Below are 27,305 nucleotides of genomic sequence, written 5' to 3'. Positions count from 1 at the left end.
GGGCCTGTTTACGAAAGGACTGGCCCCTGCCCTCACTCGAAGATTGTGCAGGTGAAATCCCTGTTCTAGGTCTGAAGGAACTCTGAGCTCTGCCCCTACCACGTCTAGATCTACCCCTAGACTGAGAATCATAAGAAGGATACGTCCACCCCTTAGCAGGCCAATTCCTACTAAACTTCGGAGGCTGAACTTGCAAAAAATCTTTAACAGTCTGCATAGACTTAGCCTTGTCTTCCATTTTCTTCAAGACTGACTCCACAGGTGGACCAAACAACACTTCCAACTGCAAAGGAGCATCCAAAATCCTTGTCTTAACATGGTCAGATAAATTCTGATCCTTCAGCCAGGCGTGCCTGCGAAGAACTGAACCAGTGGCAGCCACCCTAGAAGAGGCCTGCACAGCATCAAAACCACATTGTAAAGAATGCTTACCCACCTGTTCAGAGACATGCACCAAATCTTGTAATTCTTTACACTCAATGCCTTCTGCCAGAGCATCCACCTTAGATTTCAATTGAGAAAGAAGAAAGTTTTGATATTTCAACATATGAAACTGGCAATTCAAAGCCCTCATTGCTAAGGTAGAAGATGTATAGACCTTCTTTCCCCATCTATCCAAAGCTCTGGCCTCTTTATCTAGAGGAACCGGATTTTTTACAACAGAGGCCCTGACACCCTTAGGTCCCTGACTAATAGTTTCTGGGTCCGCCCTAGGACTCTTATAAAGATATTTATGAGCCTCAGGCACCCTGTAATACCTATCCGGTTTAACAGGCAGGAGGCAGAGAATCAGGATTAAGTGAAGCCTCTGAAAACACATCTTGCACAACATCCAGAACAGGGGTATAGCTAAGGGCCTATGTTGAGGTAAAACAAAATTCCCTAAGCCTTTTCCGTGAATCAGAGAAGTCCTGACCTTCCCACTTAAAATGTTCCCTCATAGAATGAAGTGTCTCTGAAAAGAAAAATCCTCTGGAGGAGAAGCAGAAGGAGTGGAATCTTCTGCATCAGAATCAGAATAAGGAGAGTACTCCTGCAAGTCTTCAGCCGAAGACTCTGAAACATCCGAAGCCTGTTCAAAACTTTCCAACTCTGGCTCCACCCTAGGCCTCTTATCAGGAGGGGGCAAAGAACCTCTAATCAGAGTAATCAAATCTTCTGCCATTTTAAGCATGTGCTTCTTAGGCACAAACCCTGCTGAACTAGGAGTGACACCAACAGAAGCTAAACCTAGCCTGCCTCTGGGAGAAGCCTTGGAAACAGAAGGAGAGGGCCTAACCGCCCTGGGAAGGGAGGGGAGTACAGTAACCTGAGAAGCCCCTTCAGCCTGACCTGCCTCTTGAGAGGCCACATCCTGCAAAATCAAAGTCTCCCCCTGAGACTCCAGAGAAGTCTCCATCGGAACCACCGGTTCCACTGAAGCCTCTAAAGAACCGGCGTCCGGAACGGACGACTCATCTTGCCTGGGTTTAACTGTTTTGTCTTTGCGCTTCTTGGAAGCGGCCGGAGAATCCGACGGCATATTATAATTGCACCGCTTACCGAAGACCAGCCTAGCACAATCTAACCTTCGCTTAATAGTGCGCTTATTGAACCTAGCACAAATCGACACCCGACTACGTCGTGCTCAGGCCCCAAACAAGGAATGCACAAAGAATGATAATCCCTATGCGGTATCTGTTTCCCACAAGAAATACAATTATTCACTTTTTCTGACATCCGGTAATACACTGAGGCAAGAAAAAAACCAAAATATTCCAACGGCGTACTTAGCCAACTTGGATTCAGTCTGAAACTCCGAACTCGAAAAATTTCAGAACGCCGAACGGCACTTGCAACGCTGCTTCTGCATCGGACCATGCGGCAAAAAAGACTGAGGATATGACGTCGGTCATGCGCTTTTGTACCCTGACGTCCTGATGTCAGTTTTAAGCGCCTTGACCGATGTCAGCCTAATACTTTGGTATTCGGGCCGACCGAGGACAGCGGACTACCCATATGCAAGGACTGCAGCAATGTGAGATGAAGAACATCTAAGCACCTGGTTCTGAAGCACACCAAGTAATGCTATTAAATGTGGGTCTTCTCATTCTCATGACAGGTTTTACAAACTTAGGCAGGCTACATGCACCCTGCCTGCCACTATGTAGAGGTACACAAGATGTGCTGTAACCAAAACTCATTCTACAATCATTTACAGTTGAAAATACTGCTCACTTGGTTTACATTGTTACGATGAGGCAGCCTGAAGAAATCTCTTGTTATGGTGCTAAAAGTAAAGATGAAGGTACATGGCCAAATTGACTAGTCTATAGCAGCCATTAACCAGACAGCAGTCATTTCAGATTCCACTTTATTTAGCTTTTGTTACTTTATCTGGATTACACCAAGATAACTTCATCTCAAGGCATAGTGTAATCGGTCTACTGAGCTCATTATGAAACACATGTCTAAAATATTTATCGGAGGTCCACTTTCACTAGAAATGAATGAACATGCACAGCAGACTGCTGCCTTTCTGTTATGGAAGGGAAAGTGAAGAAGTTCACTGGGAAGAAGCTGGCGGCAAGAGAGCCTTTGGCAAGAATTTTTAGTCCATGCAAGGGATGACCTGGTCAAGCTGTAATAAATGCATGTCTGTTATAGCAGGCAAGAGAAATGTAAAAGTTTACAGGAAAACTGCATCAACAAAACTCACCTTGACCCTGTAGGGATGGCGAATGAACTTTAACCCTTACAAAAATAAATTATAAAAACAACTGTTTTAAATGAAATAGTTCAATCACTGAAGAAGGTTTCTTAAATTGTGATGACAAAAACATTGTAGAATCGTATTCACAAAAATGCATTGCCAGTACCAGTGATAAGATGTACGTTCTAGACTACTGAAGCAAATACAGCACATACCGGATGTACACATTTTTTATCCTTCTGCATACCGTGAAGATGGTCTGGCAAAGACATACCAACCGCACAACTTGCAGTTCCCTGGAGGACAGTCAATACACTGAAGCATTCAGTTATTCAGACACTTCTGGCAGACGGGAGGGGTACAGATCTGTACTCCTGTCTAGCAAAATCTGTTTTCCATTTACAAGTAGACAAGAACAATGGATGCTGACAGCTGCTACAACAATATTACAACACACTGTTAAGCTGAAGAGTTACTCACCTGCCTAGAGTCACTTAAGAAAAAGTTACAAAATTTGAACAATTCATTCTGAAACAGTTGCATTCATTTTTATGCTTAACCCAGTTTAAGAGCTAGACAACTTCCAATTGGTTTCCTCTATACAATGTTTTCCTGCAGTACATATATCACAACTTTTCCAGATTTTACAGACTTTTGCAAAATGACCAGTTTTGATGGCACAGCCTGTAAATAATTTCAAGAATGCAGAGTCAAAAATTCTAAGTCAAACAGTACATCTTCACAAAAATGTACAAGTAAAAAATGAAATTACTTACTACAAAAATACATAAATACATATAAATTACAGGTGATTGCAGAGTACTGTGTTAAATGTTTAGTTTTAGTTTTCCTTTTTTCTTCTTCTTACAGTACACCTTTTAGATTTCAAGTATACATGCTTTAGAAATAATTTGAAAACTGTGCTTTGTTACTCCAAGGACTTGCAGAACTAAGTATGAGATTGTGGAATCTGGGAAGATTTCAACACAAAAGCAGTACTACAAGTCAGAAGAATTAATTTAGAAATTTTCATCTGCCTAATGTGTGTAACACGGTATTTCTCCTTTCAGCGGATGCCAGTGCATCCTTGCGCTTGTATAAGGAGAAGCACTCCAGTACAGGGGGGCTCCAGACCCCACCAATATGGAGAAATTAAATCTGAAGACCAAGTAATCAACGTTATAAAGCTATAATACTCCCTGGAAAATCCTGTGCTGCATGTAGTCAGAAGAATACCCGCCCACAAGGAACACAGCGTGGGTAAAAGATCTGTACTGCACAAAGCCTCTGTCATCAACTAATAACGGTTAGCAATGCAATTATCGGTTAAATCTTACCCACAAGGCAAAATAAGTATGCATACTGCTAAGTGCAAGCCAAGCATCATCCCCAAATTTGAAACCTGAAGTACTGAAGTGCCAAAAGGAAGGAAATACAAACTCAACTACAGCAGTTAGTAAAGGCAAACAAAAGGGTAGGTGGCCACGTTGCAAAAGCCTGCCATCAACAGGTTAAGCAAGCATTAGGAGCCATTTTCCTGGCAGAATGACAACACTGACTAGGTGCACACTGTAATAACTACAGAAAAAGCAGCAGCTGGTTATAATACCTGGGACCTGGCAAAAGCATGAAGTCACAGCCAGAACAGCTTACTTAGTTCTGAGTTAGGAATGTGTTGCTGTGCAACATTAGTCATCTTGTCCTGGCCATTTCTACTGGGAAATATTTCCCAACAAGTCTGCTGTTTGGCTGATTCCTGCTCCGACACAACCATTCAGATACGGACAGAAATCAGAAGACTGAAAGCAATCCTTAGATCACTTGGGACTGAGACAGAGAGAGGGGAGTTAAGGGACCACCACCAGACCCTACTCATTTGAGTATCAGTACTGCTGTCAATGTGCCTTTTCTCAACTACAGTTAACTACAGTGTCCCAGATGTTTCAGCTGTTGGTCATTCTTGAGTAAGTTCACTGGTTGGTTGACCTCTGCTTCAGCAGGAACACTTTTGTTGTACAAAGACTAGCAGCATAGCTTGGTTCTCTTTTCTGCTGGGCTGCTAGTTGCTGTGCTGTCCAGCATAACACTGGAAAAGACAAGGAGGATTGAAAGATCTACAAACAATTCCTTTAGTATCTGCAATCTGAGATGAGCTGCACACAGCATCACAAAAACAGTAGTAAATGTTAGGACGTGTGCACCCATTGTGGAACAAAAGCTGGAGTAAACATTATCACGTGTCCACCCATTGTGGAGCAAAAGCCGGATTAAACATTAGTACACGTGTGAACCCCTTGTGGGACTAAAAGCAGTAGTAAATGCTAGGACGTGTGCACCCACTGTGGAACAAAAGCTGGAGTAAACATTAGGACATGTGTGCACCCACTGTGGAACAAAAGCCGGAGTAAACATTAGTACATGTTTGAACCCCTTGTGGGTCAAAAGCAGTAGTAAATGCTAGGACAAGTGCGCACTCACTGTGGAGCAAAACCTGGAGTAAACATTAGGACGTGTGCGCACCCACTGCGGAACGAAAGCTTGAGTAAACATTACCACATGTGTGCACCCCTTCTGGAGAGAGCTCCACATTCTGTACTTATTACAATTGCCTGACACATTAAGACAGTGTCTTTTACTCCTTAACTTTCTACAGCAAGTACACTCCCACACTTTCTCTGTGAAAGTTTTTCTTTCCCTATAATTTGGGTTTATGAACTCTTGTTCCTGCTATTCAAGTTCTTCTGCATCTGTTTTCCTAACCATAATTATTTTTCTCCAGATACATAAATGTACTCAAATTTCTAGAGTGCTTAGGTTAATGCTGCTGAGCTGTATTATTGGCAAATTTGTTGCGATAGCCATAGAACTTTCATTTGTCTGGAGTTCCTCCTGCGCCACACTCCTAGTGTGCTGACTGTTGCTGAATCTGTTCCAGCTGCGCAGCTAGATCGGATAGCCACGTTCAACTGTGCCTACATTACTGCTGTTGCTTGTACTCTCATGCTGAAGTTCTGCAGCTACCTTGCTAGCTGAGTCACCAGCAGTTTATTCAGCTGAAAACTCTGTTCAACTAGCCATCTCCATGGAGCTCCTGAAGTTTGTGCACTGTTGTTGGTAGGAGAGTAATTACTTAACCAGTTACAGCTGACCTTAAGTTCCTACAGTACCACTGCTAGTCAAGTTCAGATTGTTTAACCAGATGCAAATCCTGAAGGTCTAGCAATAATAAATTAAAAGTGGGCCTCCAAGTCATTGTAAGAAATGCTCCTACCACACTGGTATTAGAATTCCTTCTCTCTGCATCACGGGCTCTCAGTCTACTACAGTCCCTTCTGTGGCCAGCTTGTTCACACTTGACACACTGATGCAGTGTGCGACTGTCTCATGCTTACCTATAACGTACAGTTGTGTACCTACCATAAATGTAGATGTTCGAGTGTATTCACTGTTGCAGTCATTACTCTTGGGTTATCCTGCTGGCAGGCTACCCTCAGTCGGCCAGAATTCCAAAGTCTAGGTCCGGCGTCGGTTGCTGTCGCCTCTTCCCTGACGTCAGTGCGCCAGGGGTATAAAAGATGCAGCAGACACCATTTTCTTCAGTTTTTCTTGCCCCAGATGTCAGATGCCCCAAATAGGTAGGCTGAAAAATATACCAATAAGAAGTGCATGTACAAAAATAACATTTCCTTCATCTACAAGAAAATACACCAAAAAGGTTGTATAGGATAGAGAAGTGCAGATAAGTCCCAGCAAAGAGAAGGGGGATGGGTAGGTGGGTAACCTGGACTGCAACAGTGAATACACTCGAACATCTACCTTTATGGTAGGTACACAACTATACTATGTTCATAGTGTTTCGCTGTTGGTCATTACTCTTGGGTAGAATCCCAAAGCTGAGGATGGGTGGCTGGGCTAAATAGGATTAGGAGATGCTATGAGGCCCTGCAGAACTGCAGTGGCGAAGCCTGCTCTGGACTTGAGTAGAGAGGCAAGTGGTAGTGCTTTGTAAAGGTGTGCACTGAACTCCAAGTTGCAGCCTCTAAGATTTTTGGTTGGGACTCCTCTGAGGAAGGCTGCTGAAGTGGCTGCTGCTCTGGTGGAGTGAGGTCTAATGCCCCTAGGCACTGATTTGCCATGCTGAAAGTAGCAGAAACGGATGCAATGGCCTATCCATTTAGAAATGGTCTGTTTTGAGATCACCTTTCTTTGTGATCCTGCAGCATGATCCTGCAGCATATAACACAAAGTTGCTCAGTCTTTCTGAAAGCTTTAGTTATGTCCAAGTAGAAGCGCAACTGCCTGTGTATGTCCAAAGAATGCAGAATTTTCTCACCCTTGTTCTGTGGATTTGGGTTAAAGGTAGGCAAGTGAATGGGTTGGTTGAGGGCCACACTGGACACCACCTTAGGCATAAATGTAGGGTTTGACCTCAGAGAAACCCTGTCTGGATGAAAAATGATGAAAGGTTCCACAGCCATGAGTGCTTGCAACTCAGAGACTCGCCTTGCAGAGGTTATGGCTAGGAGCAGAGCTGTTTTCCAGGATAAGAATTTTATATCTGCTGTTGATGCTGGCTCGAAAGGAGGCAGTGTAAGTTTTCCAAAACATAATTGAGGTCCCAGGCAGGAATTGGTGCTCTCCTTGGAAGCCTAATGTTTTTGGCCCCTCTGAGGTACTGCCTTATTAAAGGATGAGAAAAAATAGGTGGTCCCGTATTGTAATGTGCAGAAATGGCAGAGGCATGAATCTTAATTGATGAGAAAGAAAGGCCTTTGTTCAGCATCTCAGTTGGGTATTGTAAAATCTGAGGAATATTTGGTACAGACGTGTCAATGCCTTGTTCCTGGTTCCAAGCACATAATCTCTTCCATTTGTCTGCATAAGATTTTCTGGTACTGGGCCTCCAAGATAACATCCATAACTGCTTTTGAAAGAGGAGTGTTCTGAATGGCTACATTATCCGCCTTGCTGCCAGGTTTAAGGTCCTGAGTTGGCGGTGCAGGATCTGATTGTTTTGTTGGGTCAGCAAGTGAGATGTTTGAGGCAATATCCATGCTGGGCCTCGAGACAAGCTCTTTAGGATTGGGTACCAGTGCTGGCGTGGCCAGTCTGGTGCAATCAGTATAATTTTTGGCTTCTCTCTTCTAACCTTTAGGCGTACTCTGGGAAGGAGAAGCAGTGGAGGAAAGGCATATACGGTTAGATTTTTCCAGCTGAATGATAAGGCGTCCACTCTCCATGCTTGCTTGTGGTAAATTCTTGTGCAAAATCTCTGCAATTGACAGTTGTGGGGGGGAGGCAAATAGATCTATGTCTGGGCATCCCCATTTCCTTATTATCATGTTGAAGACTTGTGGATCCAGTTTCCATTCGTGGTGATCCATGAGGTTTCTGCTTAGTTCGTCTGCTAGAGTATTTGTTTTTCCTGGCAGGAAATGTGCTTGCAGGTGAACTTGAAAAGCCAATGCTGTGTCCCATAAGGTCATTGCTTGTCTGCAGAGGGGGTAGGAATGTGTACCTCCCTGCTTGTTTATGTACCACATGACCATAGTGTTGTCTGTCTTTATCAGTAACTATCCTGGAAGAAGCAGGTCCTTGAAAGCTGTCAGGGTATTTTGTACAGCTAGCATCTCTTTTTGATTGATGTGAAGATGCATCTGGTTTGCATGCCATGTGCCCTGAATACATTTTCCTGCCATATGGGCCCCCCAGGCATAATCTGATGCATCCGTTGTCGGTGTCTGTCTGGCTGTGGGTAAACTGAATGGCAGACCCTTGTTGAGGTGGCAGGCTTCTGCCCACCATCGAAACTCCTGTTGTAGGCAGGGAATGAGTGCAATTACTGTCTCCAGGCTGTGGCAATGCTGAGTCCAAACACTTTTCAGATACCATTGTAGTTTCCTCATATGCAGTCTGGCATATGGAAATAGGAGAATGCAGGATGCCATGAAACCCAAGACTTGCAGATTTTCCTTGCAGATAAGTGGGTTTTTGTTGCCAATTTCTTGAAGTAGTCAGTTGTTCTTGCTTGTCTGGCGTGAGATAAGCCATCTGGGCAGTTGTATTTAAGCTTGCACCCAGGAATATTCTCTCTCGAGAGGGCACTAGTTTTGATTTATTTTTGTTTACCGTGTACCCTAGGCCAATTAGTAATCTTTTTACAAACGCCAGATGCTTTTCTAGTGTCTTTGTTCTCTGCTTGAATTAGGCAGTTGTCCAAGTAGAGATGTATTTGAATTCCTTGTCTGCAAAACGCAATTAATGGTGCCAGGCATTTTGTAAAGACCCTGGGCGCAGTAGATAAGCCAAAAGGGCAGTGCAGAGAATTGTTAATGCATTGAGCCAGCTATGAATCTGAGGTATCTTCTGCAAGATTGCCTGATTGGGACATGCAGGTATGCCTCTTAGGTCCAAAGTTACGAGCCAAGCCCTCTTACCCAGCATAGGCAGTAGCTGCTGAAGAGTCAACATTTTGAATTTTGGAACTTCCAGAAACATATTTAGTATAGACAGGTCCAGAATTGGTCTCCAGGTTTTGTCCTTTCTGGGTACTAGGAAAAGTCTGGAGTAAAATCCTTGCCCCTGCTCTTGTTGTGGTACTTGCTGAATGGCCCTGATGTCCATGAGGGCTGTAATTTGTTTTTGTGCCTCTGCCCATTAACTGTGTGGCAGGTTTGGCATGCCCTTTGACCTTGGTAGTGTGTGAAAATGGAACCTGTAGCCTTGGGACACTATGTTCAGGACCCATTTGTCTTGGGTAACAATTTGCCAATTTGATGAAAAAAGTGCTAGCTTTCCCCCTAAGGAGGCTGTCAAAAGAAAACTGCTTGGAACTGGTAGAGGAAAGTCATTGGGACTGTTTCCTGTAAGGTTGTGATCCGTCTACTCCGCTTTTAGAGGTAGGAGCACCCCATTGTTTAGGCCTGTTATGAGACTTTGGGCTGAGATCTGCCTCTGGGACGCCTGTATCTGCCTCTTTGTGGTTTGTCTGAGACTGGAAAGGACCAATTTTTAGAAGGCCAGTTCCTGCTAAACCTGGGTGGCTGTACCTGTAAGAAATCCTCGACTGTCTGCATGGATTTTGCTTTATCCTCCATTTTTTTCAACACCTCTTCTGCTTTCGTACCAAACAAAGCATCATGCTGTAATGGTGCATCTAATAATTTTGCTTTAACATGATCAGGCAGATTCTGTTCCTTTAACCAAGCATGCCTTCTAATAGAACCTGTAACAGCGGCCCTGCAAAAGGCCTCCAGTGAATCATAACCACATTGCAAAGTATGCTTTCCCACTTGTTCAGTTGCATGCAATAAATCCTGCAATTCCTTGTTCTCTGAACATTCAGTATTTGTCAACATTTTCTGTTTAAGTAGTGACATTAAATATTGCTGATATTTAAGCATATGAAATTGACAATTTAAAGCCCTTACAGGTGGGGTGGCAAAAGTGTAAACTTTTTTCCCCCATCTGTCTAGAGCCCTAGAATCCCTATCAGAGGGGACAGGGTGTTTTTTTTTTTTTTTTTTTTTTTTTTTTACAGTGGAAGCTTTAACCCCCTTGGGACCCTGAGATATAGTTTCTGGGTCAGCAGCACAGTTTTTATATAGGAATTTATGAGAATCCGGGACCCTGTAGTATCTGTCTGGCTTAGCAGGTGCAGGGGGTAGAGAGTCAGGGGACAGTCCGGACTCTGAAAATACATCTACAATGTCTAGAACAGGAGGAATAGCAAGGGGTCTGTGCTCTGGAAGAAGCAGAAACTCTGAGCCTTTTCTTAGATTCAGAATAATCTTGGCTCTCCCAATGGAAATGCTCCCTCATAGCATGCAGTGTTTCCCCAAAAGAATAGTCCTCAGGAGGAAGGCTGAAGGAATGGATTCTTCAGCATCAGAATCCTCATAGGGAGGCATGGAGTAATCATGTTCAGAAGAGGAATCAGAGGAAATAGATACGGATCAGAAGAATCGTACTCTGTCTCTTGCCTATGCCTCATCAGGAGGGGGATGGGAGCCCCTGATCAAAGTAATTAGGTCTTCGGCCATTTTGAGCATCTGTTTTTTAGGCATGGAAGTCTGAGAAGGAGAATGCTGTACTTGTTTCTTTGTCTTTAGAGCTGCTTTAGTCTTGGTCTTTGAAGTTTAAGATGGCTTAACATATAGTTGTGTAGGTCTGAAGACACCCTCAGAAGCCGATGCCTGCTCAGCGGCTCCAGACCCATCTGAGGGAGTGATTTCAGATTGTCCAATAACTTGAGTTTCCAGAGGCCCAGTCGGCTCCACGTGGGTGTCGGCAGCAGCCTGTGGCTCTGAGGTAGCAGGCGCCAGGGGCTGCAAAAGCGCCTCACTGAGAACTGGCGAACCAGCGACTGGCTTAGAAGAGGCTTCGTCGCCAGTTTTGGACCTCGGATGCCTATCCTTGTCCTTGCATTTTTTGTAACCACCAGTTGGCTGTTCCTCCGGCATTATATAAATTAAATCTTCGGCCAAAGTAATGAAATGCAAAATCGAACAGACGCTTGATAGTGCGTTGGTTAAATCTAGCACAAAACCGACAGCTAGCAACTTTGTGATCAAGGCCTAGGGAAGGAATACAATAAGAGTGAAAATCCTTATGAGGTTTGCTTCCCACAAGAAATACAATTGTTAACTTTTTCTGACATCGGTCTGGAGCAAGAAAAAGTTTCTAACGGGTACTTAGCTTTAATGAAGACTTCGGTTCTGAAATTCAGATTTGAAAATCTCAGGAGTCGGCCGACTGGCACTTGCGAACTGCTTTTGCTTCAGGCACCGCGTGGCAAGAAAGACTGAAGAAAATGGCGTCGGCTGCATCTTTTATACCCCTGGCGCACTGACGTCAGGGAAGAGGCGACAGCAACCGATGCCGGACCTAGACTTTGGAATTCTGGCTGACTGAGGGTAGCCCGCCAGCAGGATAACCCAAGAGTAAATGACTGCAACAGTGAAACATGATGAACATTCCTTTACTCCTAGCATGTCATTTGTGAGGTGTAAACACAAACTGCAGGACACCCTCCCTCAATCCACCAGTACTGTTAAGCATCTTTACACAGAACTGCAACAGCAGATCTTCATAGATTGATAATATCACCACCTATATTTCCTGAACCTACTCGGAGAGAGCTCTGACAGGAATCCATGAACTATTACGTAAAACCACACAGCAACTCAGCAAAACAGAAGAGAAGTGGGAAAACAAGCTGGCCACACCAGGTACTAGCGTATTTGAAGTTTAATCCAAACGCTGTTGTCTTACTAGTTTGTGCACTGTATTTTTTATTCTGAAGAAGTCTGAAACATACTACATACCCATTTCTCCACCACTTTCTTAATTTCAGACGCACGCAATTGTTAAAACGCAGCACAACATAAAAGGCATATTACATTTACTTAATACTTTGTTACAAACTTACAAACTCACAAACCATATTAAATATTGCAAATAATGTCATAAAATTCATAAAAAATATCCTTTCAAGTTCAAATAAGAACTTAATGACAGCCTTTCATTAAGTCCAGGCTTTTCAGCTCTTTAAATTCTGAAAATTCGTCACTTGGCCCACCCCTAGGGTCCTAAGTCAACGTGATCTATGGCACAAATTTTAAACGCATGTGTTGGATTCTCCCTAAAATGTCTCTATAGGTAGGGCATTCTTTTCATTATGATGTTTAATTTCATAAATATGCTCGTAGATCCCTAGCCCTAAATGCTATCATGGTTTTCCCCACATAATGACTGCCACATGCCTGACATACTGCAACATATACAACTCCTTTGGAATAACAAAAGTATTTTTTAGGAGGTTTAATAGTGCCAAAGTTCATGATACTAATTCTACCTTGAACTACATGTTGACATTGGGCACATCTTCCACATTTAAAACATCCTCCATCAATCCTTCCATCACAACTACTCTCCAACATCCCCTTAAATGAAGCCTCTTTTGTATACAAGGGCCGTTTTTTCTCTTAACAAGGAAAGTAATTCTGGGTCCGTTCTGAAAATTCTCCAATATTTCTTGACAGTGTTGCAAATATCACAGTAATCAATGCTATATGGTAGCAGCAATGCCAGTTTCCTTGTCCAAGTGTTTGTAACATGGCAGTGGTGTTTGTCCAACACATGATACACCCCTTCATTCCTTTTAGTCTGTACCTCGCTCATTATGTCGACCACCATTTCCTTAGGGTACACCCTTCTAGTCAACATACCTTCCAGGATCTCACATTCCTGGAGAAAATTCATAAATCTATCACCACCACTCCACCCCCACCCCATGCCCAATAGTTGATGCAAAAGCATCAAAAACATTTAATATTGGAACATTTTTGGACTTCAAATTTGTGATTCGTTTTCGGTTATCCCACATGAACAGGGGATTGACTGGTTTTGTGAATACTTGGTCAAAAATACAAACAATGACTAATACTGTTTCTACTTTAAGGGGTGCCTCGAACTTGTGTTAGAGAACAACTTTGTGAGCTTTGAGGGGCATTTATTTAAGCAGAGGCATGGGGTAGCACTGGGTGCATGCTGTGCCTTTGCCAACATATAGTTCTAGCTCAATGGGAGAATCTTTTGGTCTTTAATTCACCTTTTAAAGACTGTTGGGTACTCAATGGCCATTTTTTAGATGATGTGATGCTATTTTGGAAAGTCAGTGAGGACAGGCTGAATTAATTAATTTTAATATATTAATGAAACATTTTCTGAGATTTACAATGTGTACGGACAGAGATGTGCTTCACTATTTGGATGTCACCATTAGAAATGATTACGTTTTCACATCACATCTTTATAGGAAGCCGACTTATTTTAATTCCTTGCTGCATTACAACAGTTGGCACCCTACACATCAAAAGAGAGCCTTGGTCAAAGACCAATTTATAAGACTGGCCAGAATGGTTTCTGTACTGGATGATTTTCTCCAGGAATGTGAGATCCTGGAAGGTATGTTAACTAGAAGGGGGTACTCCAAGGAGATGGTGGTCGACATAATGAGTGAGGTACAGACGAAAAGGAATGAAGGGGTGTATCGTGTTGTTGGACAAAACCGCCATATAGCACTGATTACTATGACATTTGCAAAACTGTCAAGAAATATTGGAGAATTTCCAGAATGGACCCCCGAGTTTAACTAACTTTCCTTGTTAGGAGAAAAAACAGCCACTGTATACAAAAGAGAGGCTTAATTTAAGGGGATGTTGGGAGAGTAGTCGTGGAAAGGTTGATGGAAGATGTTTTAAATGTGGAAGATGTACCCAACGTCAACATGTAATTCACCAAGACAGAATTACTATCATGAACTTTGGCACTATTAAACCTCCTAAAAAACACTTTTTGTTATTCCAAAGGAGTTGTATATGTTGCAGTATGTCAGGCATGTGGGGCAGTCATTATGTGGGGAAAACCATGATAGCATTTAGGGCTAGGATCTACAAGCATATTTATGAAATTAAACATCATAATATAAGGAATGCCCTATATAGACATGAGAATCTGACACATGCATTTAAATTTTGTACCATAGATCACGTTGACTTAGGAACTAGGGGTGGGCCAAGTGACGAATTTTTAGAATTTAAAGAGCTAAAATGGCAAATTAAACTTAATTCTGATGAAAAGCCTGGACTTGGTGACAAGCTGTCATTAAGTTCTTATTTGAACTTGAAAGCAGCACATTTTTTATGAATTTTATTACATTATTTGCAATATCTAATATGGTTTGTGAGTTTGTAACAGTATTAAATAAACGTAATATGCCTTTTATGTTGTGCTGTGTTTTAACAATTGGGTGGGTCTGAAAAGAATTAATTATGAAAGGGGTGGAAAAATTAGTATATAGTATGTTTGTGCACTTTATTTTTTATTCTGAAGTCTGAAACTAGTAAGACGAAAGTGTTTGGATTAAACTGCAGATATGCTAAGCACCTGGTGTGACTGGCCTGTTTTTTTCACTTCCCTTGTGTTTTGAGGAATCCATGTGCACTAAATAATTCAAAGTTCTAATAAACGCTAGAAAGGTGCACTCACTCTTGTCTAACAATTTTGATTCTTTATGAATTGAAGTTACAAAAGATACTTTAATACTGCATTATGCTAAAAAGGAAAACAGCACCTGCCAAGGATGATTATATAAATCCTGTCAAAAATGTGTCTGGCAACATTCTGTTAACTCCTTCAAAAGTTGCCAGTTCTATAACGGGGCACTGGCTATTAGCCTTAAAGACTGTCCAAGTGGAGGAACTATCCATGTCAACTCTGAAAGCCTAAACATTTTCCAGGAGTATGTTAAAAATTCATTGACAAACATATTGTAGCCAAAAACTGGTGGAGAGAGAGGAAGAAAAGTTAAGTTTAAGCATTGGGAGTAGAGAGTATTTAATTGCCTTGGAAACACTGGGCTCAAATGCCATTTACTTCAGCATGTAGCACCAAATGTGGTGAGGAGGCTTCAAAGTACTTTAAGGGATGACATTGAACAGTTTTTGGGAGTCATCACAGTGAAGTGCTATTCTTGGAAACAGGACTGAAAGACTTTTACCCATTTTATTCCCTCCTTGCAGTTTTGCTTTTCCAGGCATATTAGGTGTGCCTCGGGTTTGTTTTATTTTTCATTTGCTTTCCTTTAAAATCTGTGAGTAAAGATAGAAGTAATGTAATGTGCTATAAATATGGCAACTGCCTACCATAAATGCATTGTAGAAAGAATTTTTCTTGTATTTCTTTAAATGCACTTGAAAAATAAGCTGCATCTGCTACACGGAATTTCTCCAACACTAATATAAGAGCCTGGAATGCAGAGAAAGTAATAAATACTGAAGCAGGTGCGTGATCATGAAGGGCATCTAAGCCCGGAATGCAGAGAAAGTAATAAAGACTGAAGCAGGTGCATGATCATGAAGGGCATCTATAGGCATCTTGTACACTTAAATGCATCTTTCCATGTTCAGTGAAGACCAGTGCTGGATGGCACAGCTGATGAAAACAGGAAGAGAAGGAAACCAAACAAATGGTATGGCTTGATGTTACGCTGCCCCTTCCTGAAGATCAGCATTTTCCAACCAGCTGCGTTACTCTCAATAGTAACAACTAGTGCATGATCATCAGTAAATAATTTACAGAAATGAGACTAAAAAGGGCCATCATTAATCACCCAATCCAATATTTTGTCCACAACGCTAACAGGTAGTATACAATCATGTATACAATCATGAACACATGGTTTGCAGCAAAGGCATTAATAAGGGTCAGCTGCGTTACTGCCACATGCAGGCATGCAATGGTTTGGTGCTACTGTGGGTAGACAGTAATGTCAGTTTCTCAGTGCTGCAAGCCCCTGACGATGGCATGCAATGCTCATTCATGTTTCCTGATGAAGGTACAGCATCCGTGGGATGGCTGTGCTACTCTGACAGCAGCATGCAGTGGTCTATGACAAGTAGCATTGCTAAGTGGCCAAGCACATAAAAAATACCACACCTATGAAAGACAGGATAAAAGCGTCACTGCACTTATGATACTGTACAATGAAAGAGGAAGAGCGCCACACCTTAGAGAACTAAGAGCAGCACTAAGGACACTGAAGCCAGGGAAAGCAACAGGCTCAGATTAGGTCACAGTGCATGTGATAAGATGTCGAAGAGCCACACCTTAGAGAACTAAGAGCAGCACTAAGGACAATGAAGCCATGGAAAGCAGCAAGCTCAGATTAGGTCACAGTGCATGTGATCAGTATAGCTAAAGGCCTATGCTGTGGCAAATGTAGAAAGGTCCTAAGCCTTTTTCTAGAGTTTGAGAAATCTTGGCCCGGCCACTGAAATTGTTCCCTCATAGCATGCAAAGTTTCCCCAAAGGAAAATTCCTCAGGAGGAGAGGCTGAAGGGATGGACTCCTCAGCATCAGAGTCTTCGTAAGGAGAATAAGAAGCCTCAGGAGGGTCTGTATGTTCTGAGTCATCAGAGGAATCATCTGTGGATACTGGCTCAGGGGGCTCTGCTCTAGGCCTCTTTTCTAGAGGAGGGAGAGAGGCCCTGTCTGGATGAGGCTGGGCTCCACGAATTAAAGAGATGAGATCCTCAGCCAAAGAAAGCATATGAGAGCTGGTGCTGGGCCTGTGAGAGGGGGGGCTTGGCAGGCACAGGTTTAGATGCTTTGGCTGCTTTAGCCCTGGCAAAGGCCTTAATAGACATAGCTGGAGGAGGCCTAGCAGCTCCACGTGCAGGGGTAGAAATATCCAGGGGAATGGTGTCTGATAAATCCTGTGAAACCGCAACAGAAGGTTGGATTTCAGAAGCCGTTTCTACCAGGTTAGAAGAGGCCTCGGTAGAAGGCAAGTTATCGGCTGAAGAAAGAACCGCTTGCTCGGCTTCGGCCGAAACAGAGACACTCGTGGTTTGCTTAACCGCGGTTTCGGGCGAAAACGTGGACCGCGAGTGTCGGTCCTTTTCTTTGCGTTTCTTGGTTATTTGCGTAGTCGGAGGATCCGACGGCATAATGTAGGCAAAATCGAGCCGAAAATCTGTTCAGCAAAGTCCGATCGACGTCTAAGCGTCCGCCGGTTAAAAGAAGCACAGGCTAGACAAGCTGCTACGTCGTGGTCTGGGCCTAAACAATGTATGCAATAGGAGTAGAAATCTTTATGAGGTATTTGTTTCCCACAAGATAAACAGTTATTAACTTTCTCTGACATCGGCTGAGGCAAGAAAGAGTCCCCAACGGGTACTTAGCTTTATAGAAGTCTTCGAAGTAGTATTCGGTAGTAGTAATCTCTGGATCTGACCGACCGGCACTTGCGAACAGCTTCTGCTTCGGGCGCCACGCGGCAAGAAAGACTGAGGAAAATGGCGTCGGCTGATGCCTTTATACCCGAATAACTGCCGCAATGACGTCGGGTGAAGTGCGACACCAGCCGAAGCCAGACCCAGACTTTGGAATCCGGCCGACCGAAGGGCTGCCTGACGACAGGACAACCCATTTGTAAAGACTGCAGATGCATCCTTGAAGGACATCTAAGAGTAACGCTAAGGACAATGAAGCCAGGGAAAGCAACAGGCTCAGATCAGGTCACAGTGGATACGATCAAGATGTCGGGTATGTATTAGGAGAGAAATTACATCTGAGTACTCACTCTGGCATGGAGAAAGACAAATCCCAAATGTCTAGATAAGTATTGTAGTGCCAGTGTGCAAGAACAAAGGGACATTCACATCTGCATACCAAACAGAGGTATCAAATATCTGCCACACTACATAAAAGTGCTGGACAAGGTGACTGAGAAATCAATACATACAAGTAGCAGAAAGCCAGACTGGAGAGCAGTTCAGATTCACAGCACAATGCAGTACTATTGACCCAATGCTGACAGTGACACAGATAAAAAGAAGATGGAGATGAGGAAAGAGTCCAACTGAGCATTCCTAGACCTAAAGAAAGTATACAGCAAGTTCTGAGTAAAGATGATTTTGGCAGTCCTGCAATGGTCTGAAGTCTTATAAACACTGGTAGTTTCTGCGAGCTATGTACAAACACCCAATGGCTTAAGCATGAACAATGTTCTGACTCGGTGTGTGTCCATCACAATTCAGCTCTTACACCACTCATTTTCATATTAGTCAGAAGCGACACATCAACAAAGCAGCTGTACAGAGACGATGTTGCAGTACAAGCAAACTCTGAAGAGGAATGTCTGCAAATGACAGGGTACTTGCAAAACTGAAGGCATATGGGATGACATCGGAGTACAAACATGATCGTGGCTAGAGCAGCAAATTGGGGAAATAAGCTAAAAATGAAGACAAATGGGGAAACTAGTGAAACAGGTCAAGTGTGTCAACTATCTGGGAGGTGTAAATGAGGAAAAGTGAAGTCTGAATGACGAAGCCAAAACTAGAATCAGAGGTAATGCAGCCAATGGGCACAGAATGTCAGGGACAGTGTGTGACAGTGTCAAAGTTGACAAGTAAGGTGTTCAAGGCAAAGGTCTGACCACTGCTTCTGTGTGGTGCATACATTTGGGAAGTCAAGGAAAAGTGGTTGAGTAAGCTTAAGGTGATAGAGATGAAGTCCCTAATATAGGTGGTAGGATGCACACTGTCGGACAAACAAATGAGTATACCATAGCAACATTGAAATTATACTCTATTACAGAGACAGTCAAGGAGAACAAATAATGGTGGTCTAGTCTCATGACAAGAAAGCAGATAATGATTTGGTAGAAACAGAAGCCAAGAAGAGATCAGGGCACGCAGCCATGACATAGATGTATTGTGTGACAGAAGACCTACAGCAGTCAGGCATGACTGCTGAAGAAGGTAGGACTGTGGCACTGAACCAAGAGAGGTGGCAACAGTTGATAACATATCCCAACCCCATGCCACAATGGGAAAGAAAGGGCCTATGATGAGCTAAAAGGAGATAATGGCTCCTTCTTTGTATATTACAGATGTGTTCATATGTCAAGTACACTGCCAGAGAATTTACAGTATTACTGCTCTGTCATAAGTGCATGGCTATTCTCAGGTCTTTCATAAGACATACTGACTGTTACCCACGCACTCCTGAGGTCACTTAGTGGCATGCAATAAGGGCAGTACACATTTTTCTTAATTCAAATTGGTTGTGTGCATTCCCAATTACCATGCTGTTCTTAAATTACTACCGTCTTCTCATGGCCTTAGGTGGTTATGTACCTTAATTTGGTTAGCAGTTTTATTCTGTTTAATACTTCAATTTCTAAATGCATTCAAAAATCACAAACCGGTTGGTTAGGGAGTTTAAAGGCTACTGCTAGACGGATTACAAAGAATCCCAAAACTAATGGACTGCTTTCCTTTCAGGAGTGATTTCATTAACTATTACATGGTAGACTTTAGTTTGATAAAATAACTAAGTACACCACTTAATTATAGACATTATGCAAAGTTACTTATTTTGGATAATAGTTAAATGAGCACCTGTCAACCTGCCCTCTTAAAAAATACTGGTGTCAAACTTGCACTTAATTCCAGCTGCTCTGCTTGCTTATATTTAGCTGCGAGTTCCTTCAGTAGCCGCTGCTACGTAGCATCTCACACAGCTGCAGTACTCAGACATCAAGCTGCAGAGTCTCAACTTACAATTCCACAGCAAAGCTCGGCCCTTTCACCTAGTATTCTGTATCAGGCTCCTCAGAAGTTAGCAATTACAAGGAAACAAAAATGCTGGCTCAGCACTTAAGTTACATTCATTCCCAAACCTACCACCTATTTCCTCTAGGTTCCTCTTCTCACCTACACAATATCCTCAGGGAACGTTACAAATCCAGTCTCAAAGCTTTGAGTCATCAACCAAGCCATCCCATTCTTTCTTTATACGTGCTCAGATTGTTGCGAACTCAGATGGATGGACTTTTCAACTGAAACTTTCAGTCAAGTTTTAAGCCCAAGGAACAGAAGATGGCTGCAGTCATTCCCCTGCACAAAGGGACTCCAACCACTGATCCTGGTAACTACAGCCCCATAAGTCTTACCAACCACAAATGAAAGTCCATGGAAAGAATCATCATGGACATGATAAATGAGGACACACAACCTACAAATGTTGAACCCATCACAGTTCGGCTTTGTTAAAAAAGCTCATACCCATTAAATCTGGTGGACTTTTTTTGAGAAGGTCACCAAAGCACTGGATGAAGGTAAGACTATGCACACAGCTTACCTCAATCTGGGTAAGGCTTTTAATACAATACCCCACTCGTACATTACAGACAAGCTTACTAATTTAGGTGCAAACCCTTTTATAACCCACTGGATAGCCAACTGGCTCACTGATAGCATCCAGAAGGTCAAAATATGTGAGGCCACCTCCAAGGGGCCAGTCACTGGCAGAATCCCCCAGTACTCTGTACTGGGTCCACTCCTTTTTTGCATCGATTTCTTTGAAATGGAAGCAAATGCTGAAGGTTTATGTCTAAGTTTGCAGATGATTGCAAGCTGGGGGAGTTATTCCTCAAGAAGGTCCATCTCTGACTAACAAATGATACCAAAGCCACAGTCTTAAACTCAATGCTAAGACATGCATAAATGTACCCTTTGGGAAGTTAACCATCCCAGCTAATTATCATGTTGATTGCATGCCCATGAGTGTCAACCCATGGTCACGGATCTGGGTATGCACATAGACAACAGCCTTACCTTCAACCACCACGTGACCACAGTAGCGAGGAAATCCTTATATGTTGTGGAACTTATAAATAAGAGCACAGTATCTAGGTCCAAAGAGGTCATTATTCCACTGTACCCCGCTCTTATCTGACCAATCAGAGTACAAAGCTCCCTTTGGTATGTACCAGACCAGGCATATGCAGCAACCAGAGCAACCTTAGAGGTTCCTTACAAAAAGAACACAATGCGCAATAAGCCTACCTTATGCACAGTGCTTTAAAGCCCCTTCCCTTTACTCAGTCTCCTTTAGATTGTTCAGGGGTGCTTTATGCCTAGCTCACAAGGCATCCACAAACTCCACATTTATGAATCTCCTACATATTCATAAATCAGACAGTACCAAAAATACAAGGTCTAGGGACTTGAATTTTGTCTGTGACAAACAGAACATGCTGGAGAGACAGACGTGTCCCAGAGAATGCACCTCCTATGGAACAGGCTTCCCATCCATGTGGAGCGGAGTTCATCTATTACCCAGTTTACACACAACCTATGCAAGTGGATGAGGAATAGGAAATTTACATCGGGCCTGGCACCTGTCTCTCTTATGGACAGAGGTTGTTTATGCCTGTCAATGTCCTGTTCAGATACAGGACATAATTATTTTTTTCAGATCTTGGCTAGGCTTAGGAAAGCCCCCCCCCGCCTAGTGTAAATCTAGGAATCTATGGATGAATGTTAATGGGGAAACATCACCTGAACAGAAATTCTCTCAGAACACACAATCCCATGAATGCACCCTCTCAATACTCTAAAGTGTGCCATAAAGACTGCAGCACTCAACTTTATATTTAAAATAGCATTTTAATGGAGGTATGTGGTGTACCATTCTGGCCACTTCAGCCTAAAATTTACTGGCGCATAAAAAAAGACTCCTACTCCTGCCGTAATATGAAATGTCTTCCAAAAATTAAAAACTCATTAATAAGCAAGCCCTTTTCGCCAAACTCCAAATAACCAAACCATACCCATGTAATAAAACTGTACTTAGACACTTGGGAACAGTTTCTAAAACCTACTTAAACTTACCTGTTGCTTGCTGTCATTAACATCTCTGCATCGTACTAGTACTGAAACATTTTTTCAGTATTACACACTTTATATTCCCTGATTGTATCACAGTAAAACTGCTCTACTTCCTCTATCAGATGAGCTGACATACAGTCTGGCTTCATGGTGCAAGGGACAACTAGGTCAAGTGAGATTCAATTAGCAGCTTTCAGACTGGATGAACCAGACAGGTAGGTGGAGGAGTCAGGGAGTGGTCTGCTTTCCTCTCTTAGGGGGAGGGAGGACAGGGGCTGCAAGCACATGGATGCATACTGAGCAGTGGAATCTCCCTGCTGGAAACCAGACATCACCACTTTTGCTGCAGGAGAGAGGAAGGACTTCTTGAAGGCAAATTACCTTGTAAAAGCGAAAATAGGCATACTTGGTAGACAGCCCACAGTACATCCCAACCTGGCATATTGCCTGGTGAATGCACATCAGGGACAGGAAGAATAAAGCTGCTAGTACCACCCAGATAGGGAATGACAACCAAGACGATGTCAGTTTTCACATGGGAATGGGAACAAACACGCTAAATGACTAAGAGAAAAAGACAGAGTGAGTGTTGGCAGGCTGTAGGGGCAAACAGCTGCCATAAAACAACAAACATGTTCAATTTTACCAGGCTACTACTTTTATTGTGTCATTTTTATTTGCAAGGAACTGTTTTTGATATGCATACTATAACCAAGCCATACATAACTTTCAGCTGTACATATTTCATTTCCAAACAAATAATTTTATTGTTCTATTCTTTTATTTTTATGCATCTCTAACTCAACGTCAAATGTGAGAGTGGAAATCATCACCTTGTGGTACACAGTCATGGATGAAAAGGGGGTCTAGGACTATCCCACTTACACCATCTAAAAAATCAATCAAAATTCTCTGCTGTGGCTGTGTTGTACATTCAATGCATTTAAAAGTGAAGCACCCACCTGCTGCTCCAGGTCCTGGCAACGCTGGGGTAGGTCATCTTTGTCATCATCCTCTAGGTCCTCACTGAGGAAATAATACTTCCTAGACTAAAGAGGAAGGGACACAGGCATCACAAAACATGCAATTACACATGGATTTAATGCAACATAATGGAGTCAGACTGAAAGCATTTGTTTTTTAGCAAATTATCTACAGTACAATTCATCTGTCCATCACAGCCCTTTATCCCATTGTTTGCATATGGGGTAGGGGTGCCACATCAGTGACCATCTAGAGCAAGCATTGCATATGGGGTAGGGGTGCCACATCAGTGACCATCTAGAGCAAGCATTGCATATGGGGTAGGGGTGCCACATCAGTGACCATCTAGAGCAAGCATTGCATATGGGGTAGGGATGCCACATCAGTGACCATCTAGAGCAAGCATTCACACTGTCAGGTGGCTAGCCCTGCCTTAAACATCAAAACAATAAAACTTCTCAGAGATTTTAATTCCACACATACTTTATGCTATCCTTCACATAAAAAATGGGGAAGTATCCCATCTTGATTTGCATAGCTACCATGGATCTGTCAGCTCAATTACGTGATGAGAGGTAAAAACAAAATAGAGAACCTCAAATGGAACACGAAGGAGAGAACACACAAAACAGTGAGTACTAAGAGTGAATCACAAAACATTGAATATTTCTCTTCCTCCAAAAAGTATAAAAGCCCTACATTAGTAAATCACCAGCTACAAAACCCATACCAGGCATCATCTGAATACTGCTGTCATTAGGGAAAAGGGCTTTGGTAATGTGCAGGGTTGCGGTTAGGGACAGAGGGTAACTTAAGGACTGGAGCACATGAGCAAGGGTTGGAATCAAGTGCACCTCCTTCCTAGTGTATTAATGCCAAGCTTACCCCCTGACCCCAACCCTGCACATTACATTGCTAAAAACACTTTCCTTCACTAATAGTACCACTAACACAAGACAAATGACACAACACACACCAAACAAATACAACAGTAACTGTATCCCTTTTATCGAAACCTTACTCTAAACCCTAACCCACAAACACACTCACATACACACCAACTGCTGTAAAGCAAGCTTTTACATCTTCACAACTGCTACCTAGTCAGCCATTCATTCATTTTCCTGCACTACATGAAACTAATTCAACACTGGGCTATGCACAAATGAGCATTCACTCATGTCTATTTTCTTTCACTCATTCATGCATTCTTCTCTACATCCACAAAAAGCTTTTCTACCAAATGACTATTCTACCTTTTGAGTTACAAGTGTCAGTCATACTCAAAATCATGCGAGTAAAATGTCACTCCATGTGCTTTTCTGGGTGATGGCCACTTCAGGCCACACTGTGATGGAAACACATTGGCACTGTGCAAAATCCAACCACATGCATGTGGAAATATGGCAAACATAGCATGAAATATATTTACATGACCGACTGTTCCACCCCCAACTCATGCAGTGATTTGACACATTGCTTCTGTATGTGGAAAATGGAAAGGGTGTATGTGTTAAACCATCCTTTTTCTGTCACCACATTAATTCTTTAGATGTGGTGGGAAAATACAGATATCTTAAATTCCCAAAACATTTAAATGGCTACATCAATATAATAAAAAGAAACCAGCTTTCTTACCTGATAATCAAAGTCTCCATAGGTTTCGTTAACTGCTGGCTCGACTGCATCCTTTGGTGTCAACAGCTACAAGACAGCACAGAGGCACATTTAGAGAAATACATGTCATGCAAGCTTTCACTGTTATTCATAGAAGTCAGTCATCCAGTAGAATTACTCATCTTCATTCTAGAGTTTTTTTATTGCAGTAGTATATGATAAAACTGTCAAATTTCAGTAGTGACCTAGAAAACTCCTGGGATTTGCCACTTGTTCTGCCATGTGCTACTCATCAAGTGGAAATATGGGAATCGTATCTCCACTTACAAGATATCATCTTACCCACTAAACCAAACTTCCTACAGTTCACTAAATTTGCAAAGTTAACAGCAAACTATGCTTTGTGGCCACATTAAAGTGCCTGCATGACAGAATACAAAGGGTATTTCAAGCGTTTCCCTGAAGTCCGAGCAGATGCACTTTTAAAACCCAGTTTTATTTTTAATTACTCGTTTTACAAAACCTCTCATAACACTAGTATATTACACACGCGCACAGGTTCATTGCTGTATGCTAGGCAAATAACCACTAGGGCCTTTATAATCCTTGCCGTGCAACCTAAACATGTCCCACAAGTCGTACATTAGTGGTTTATATAGGGGTGATTGTTATGACATGATTTACTGACTGTCTGTTCAGAGACATAAACGCCAGACCAGGAGCAAATTTTTTATTTCCCATCCAGTGGTCTAAACTATGCTTAAACAGGGTTAGGGAGAGACTGTTTCGCACTGATGAGGAGCATATTCCAGAGAATGGAAATTCTTTGAGATGCATCTCTCTCCAACATGTTCTATTTATGTTGCGGGGAAAATTTAGATCTTTATATCTAGTAGTTCTGATGCAGTTTGTTTTGCAGATGTGCAAAATGTTCACCAGGGTGGGGTCCAGGAGATAAAGTATACAGACAGGGCTTTGAGCAATCCACACAAGACACTGTTTATGCCCAGCATTCTTTTTGCAGGGAACCTCTGCAGACATTCCAGTTGCACACATTTGGTCAGGTACATGCCTAAGAGGGTATTATACTCAATAATGGGTCTGAGGAGGACTGAGTATAGTAATACAATGACTTCCCTAGACGTAGATGCCATACCCTTGCCTATAATTTGAGCAACATAAAAAAAAATTCCTTACTACCTTGGACACATGTTGGGTGAAGGCCAGGTTACTCTACATGTGTTCTCAGATCCCTGACGGGGGGCGGGGGGGGGTCTACTCTTTTTATCACTGATGTTTCCTGGGGTGGCCAACCTCCCAAAAGGCCCTATTGAGTTTTAAGCTGTGGGCTTGGCACCAGTCATTTGCCTGTGTTAGCCCCTCTTGTATGATAACTGCATCTTGGGGAATTCTATGCATGACTACTCCCAGTTTACAATCATTATTGAATTTGGTCAGCCAGAAGCCTTTGACATTGGCCTTGACTTCTGAGAAGTAGATGTCAAAGAGGAGCAAGTCCAGCATGGAGCCTTACCTCTTTGTGGAGGTGGCCTCACCAATTCTAACTTCCTGGGACCCATCTTTGAGGCAGTTGGCTATCCAGCATGTTATACATGGGCTCGCTTCTAATTCCACAAGTTTAACATTGCCCACATAGGGTACAGTATCAAATGCCTTAGCCAGGTCAAGGTAGGCAGTATGCACAGTTTTACCCTCAACCATTGCCTTGGTGACCTTCTCAAATAAGTCCACCAAGGTCAGTAGGCATGACCTTCCACTGATAAAACCAAACCGGAAAGGATCCAGTATCTGTTGGCATGACCTTCCACTGACAAAACCAAACCGGAAAGGATCCAGTATCTGTTGGCATGACCTTCCACTGAAAAATCAAACCGGAAAGGATCCAGTATCTGTTGGCATGACCTTCCACTGACAAAACCAAACCGGAAAGGATCCAGTATCTGTTGGCATGACCTTCCACTGACAAAACCAAACCGGAAAGGATCCAGTATCTGTTGGCATGACCTTCCACTGACAAAACCAAACCGGAAAGGATCCAGTATCTGTTGGCATGATCTTCCTTTGAGAAAGCCAAACCGGGAACAATCCAGTGTCTGAAGGTCTTGTAGGTCTTTGTTGATCATTTCCATGACTTTAAAACAAGACTAGTGAGTCAGACTAATGGGTCTGTAGTTTCCAGGATCTGTTGATAGTCTGCCCTTATGAATACATGTGAATTCAAATGGAGGTCTGTTGCAGTCCTCCATTCTCATGGTACAAAGCCAATTGAGACTGTTGCAGTCCTCCATTCTCATGGTACAAAGCCAATTGAGACTGTTGCAGACATCCATTCTCATGGTACAAAGCCAGTTTTGAGACTGTTGCAGTCCTCCATTCTCATGGTACAAAGCCAGTTTTGAGACTGTTGCAGTCCTCCATTCTCATGGTACAAAGCCAGTTTTGAGACTACAGTTAGATAACTCCAGTGCCCCTGACAGGTTATATTTTAGAGAATTCAGAAGGCATCCCAGGATATTACCAGGGCACACAGAGGCTGTGTTCTTGACCTTAGCAATTGCAGCCATGACATGCTCTATTTATAGTTGGTGGTGCTATGTTTGAAGGTATTCCTTGGGTGGTGGCTGGGGACCAGTGGGGAGTAAAGCTGAAGGTGAATTTGTCAGCCAGCAGATTCACTATATTGCCTGGCTTACTGAATGTGGCACCATTAACTAGGAGTTCAGCACACTGCTGTGTGCTGTTCC

At 42.7% G+C, this 27,305-nt stretch overlaps 1 protein-coding gene across 1 annotated transcript in view; it reads right to left on the bottom strand.

Annotated features, from left to right (window-relative positions):
* HOOK2 (hook microtubule tethering protein 2) overlaps positions 1-27,305 on the bottom strand; it is a gene marked incomplete in the record, with an annotated part of 1,827,100 nt that overhangs the window by 1,337,278 nt on the left and 462,517 nt on the right. The window contains 2 exon segments of the mRNA XM_044084742.1: positions 22,902-22,988; positions 24,562-24,627. Coding sequence (XP_043940677.1) covers positions 22,902-22,988; positions 24,562-24,627 — 153 coding nt within the window.

Source organism: Protopterus annectens, chromosome 9.part0, assembly GCF_019279795.1.
Source record: "Protopterus annectens isolate FY-2018-M chromosome 9.part0, PAN1.0, whole genome shotgun sequence".
NCBI lineage: Eukaryota > Metazoa > Chordata > Ceratodontiformes > Protopteridae > Protopterus > Protopterus annectens.
This window is presented reverse-complemented; position numbering and strand designations above follow the sequence as displayed.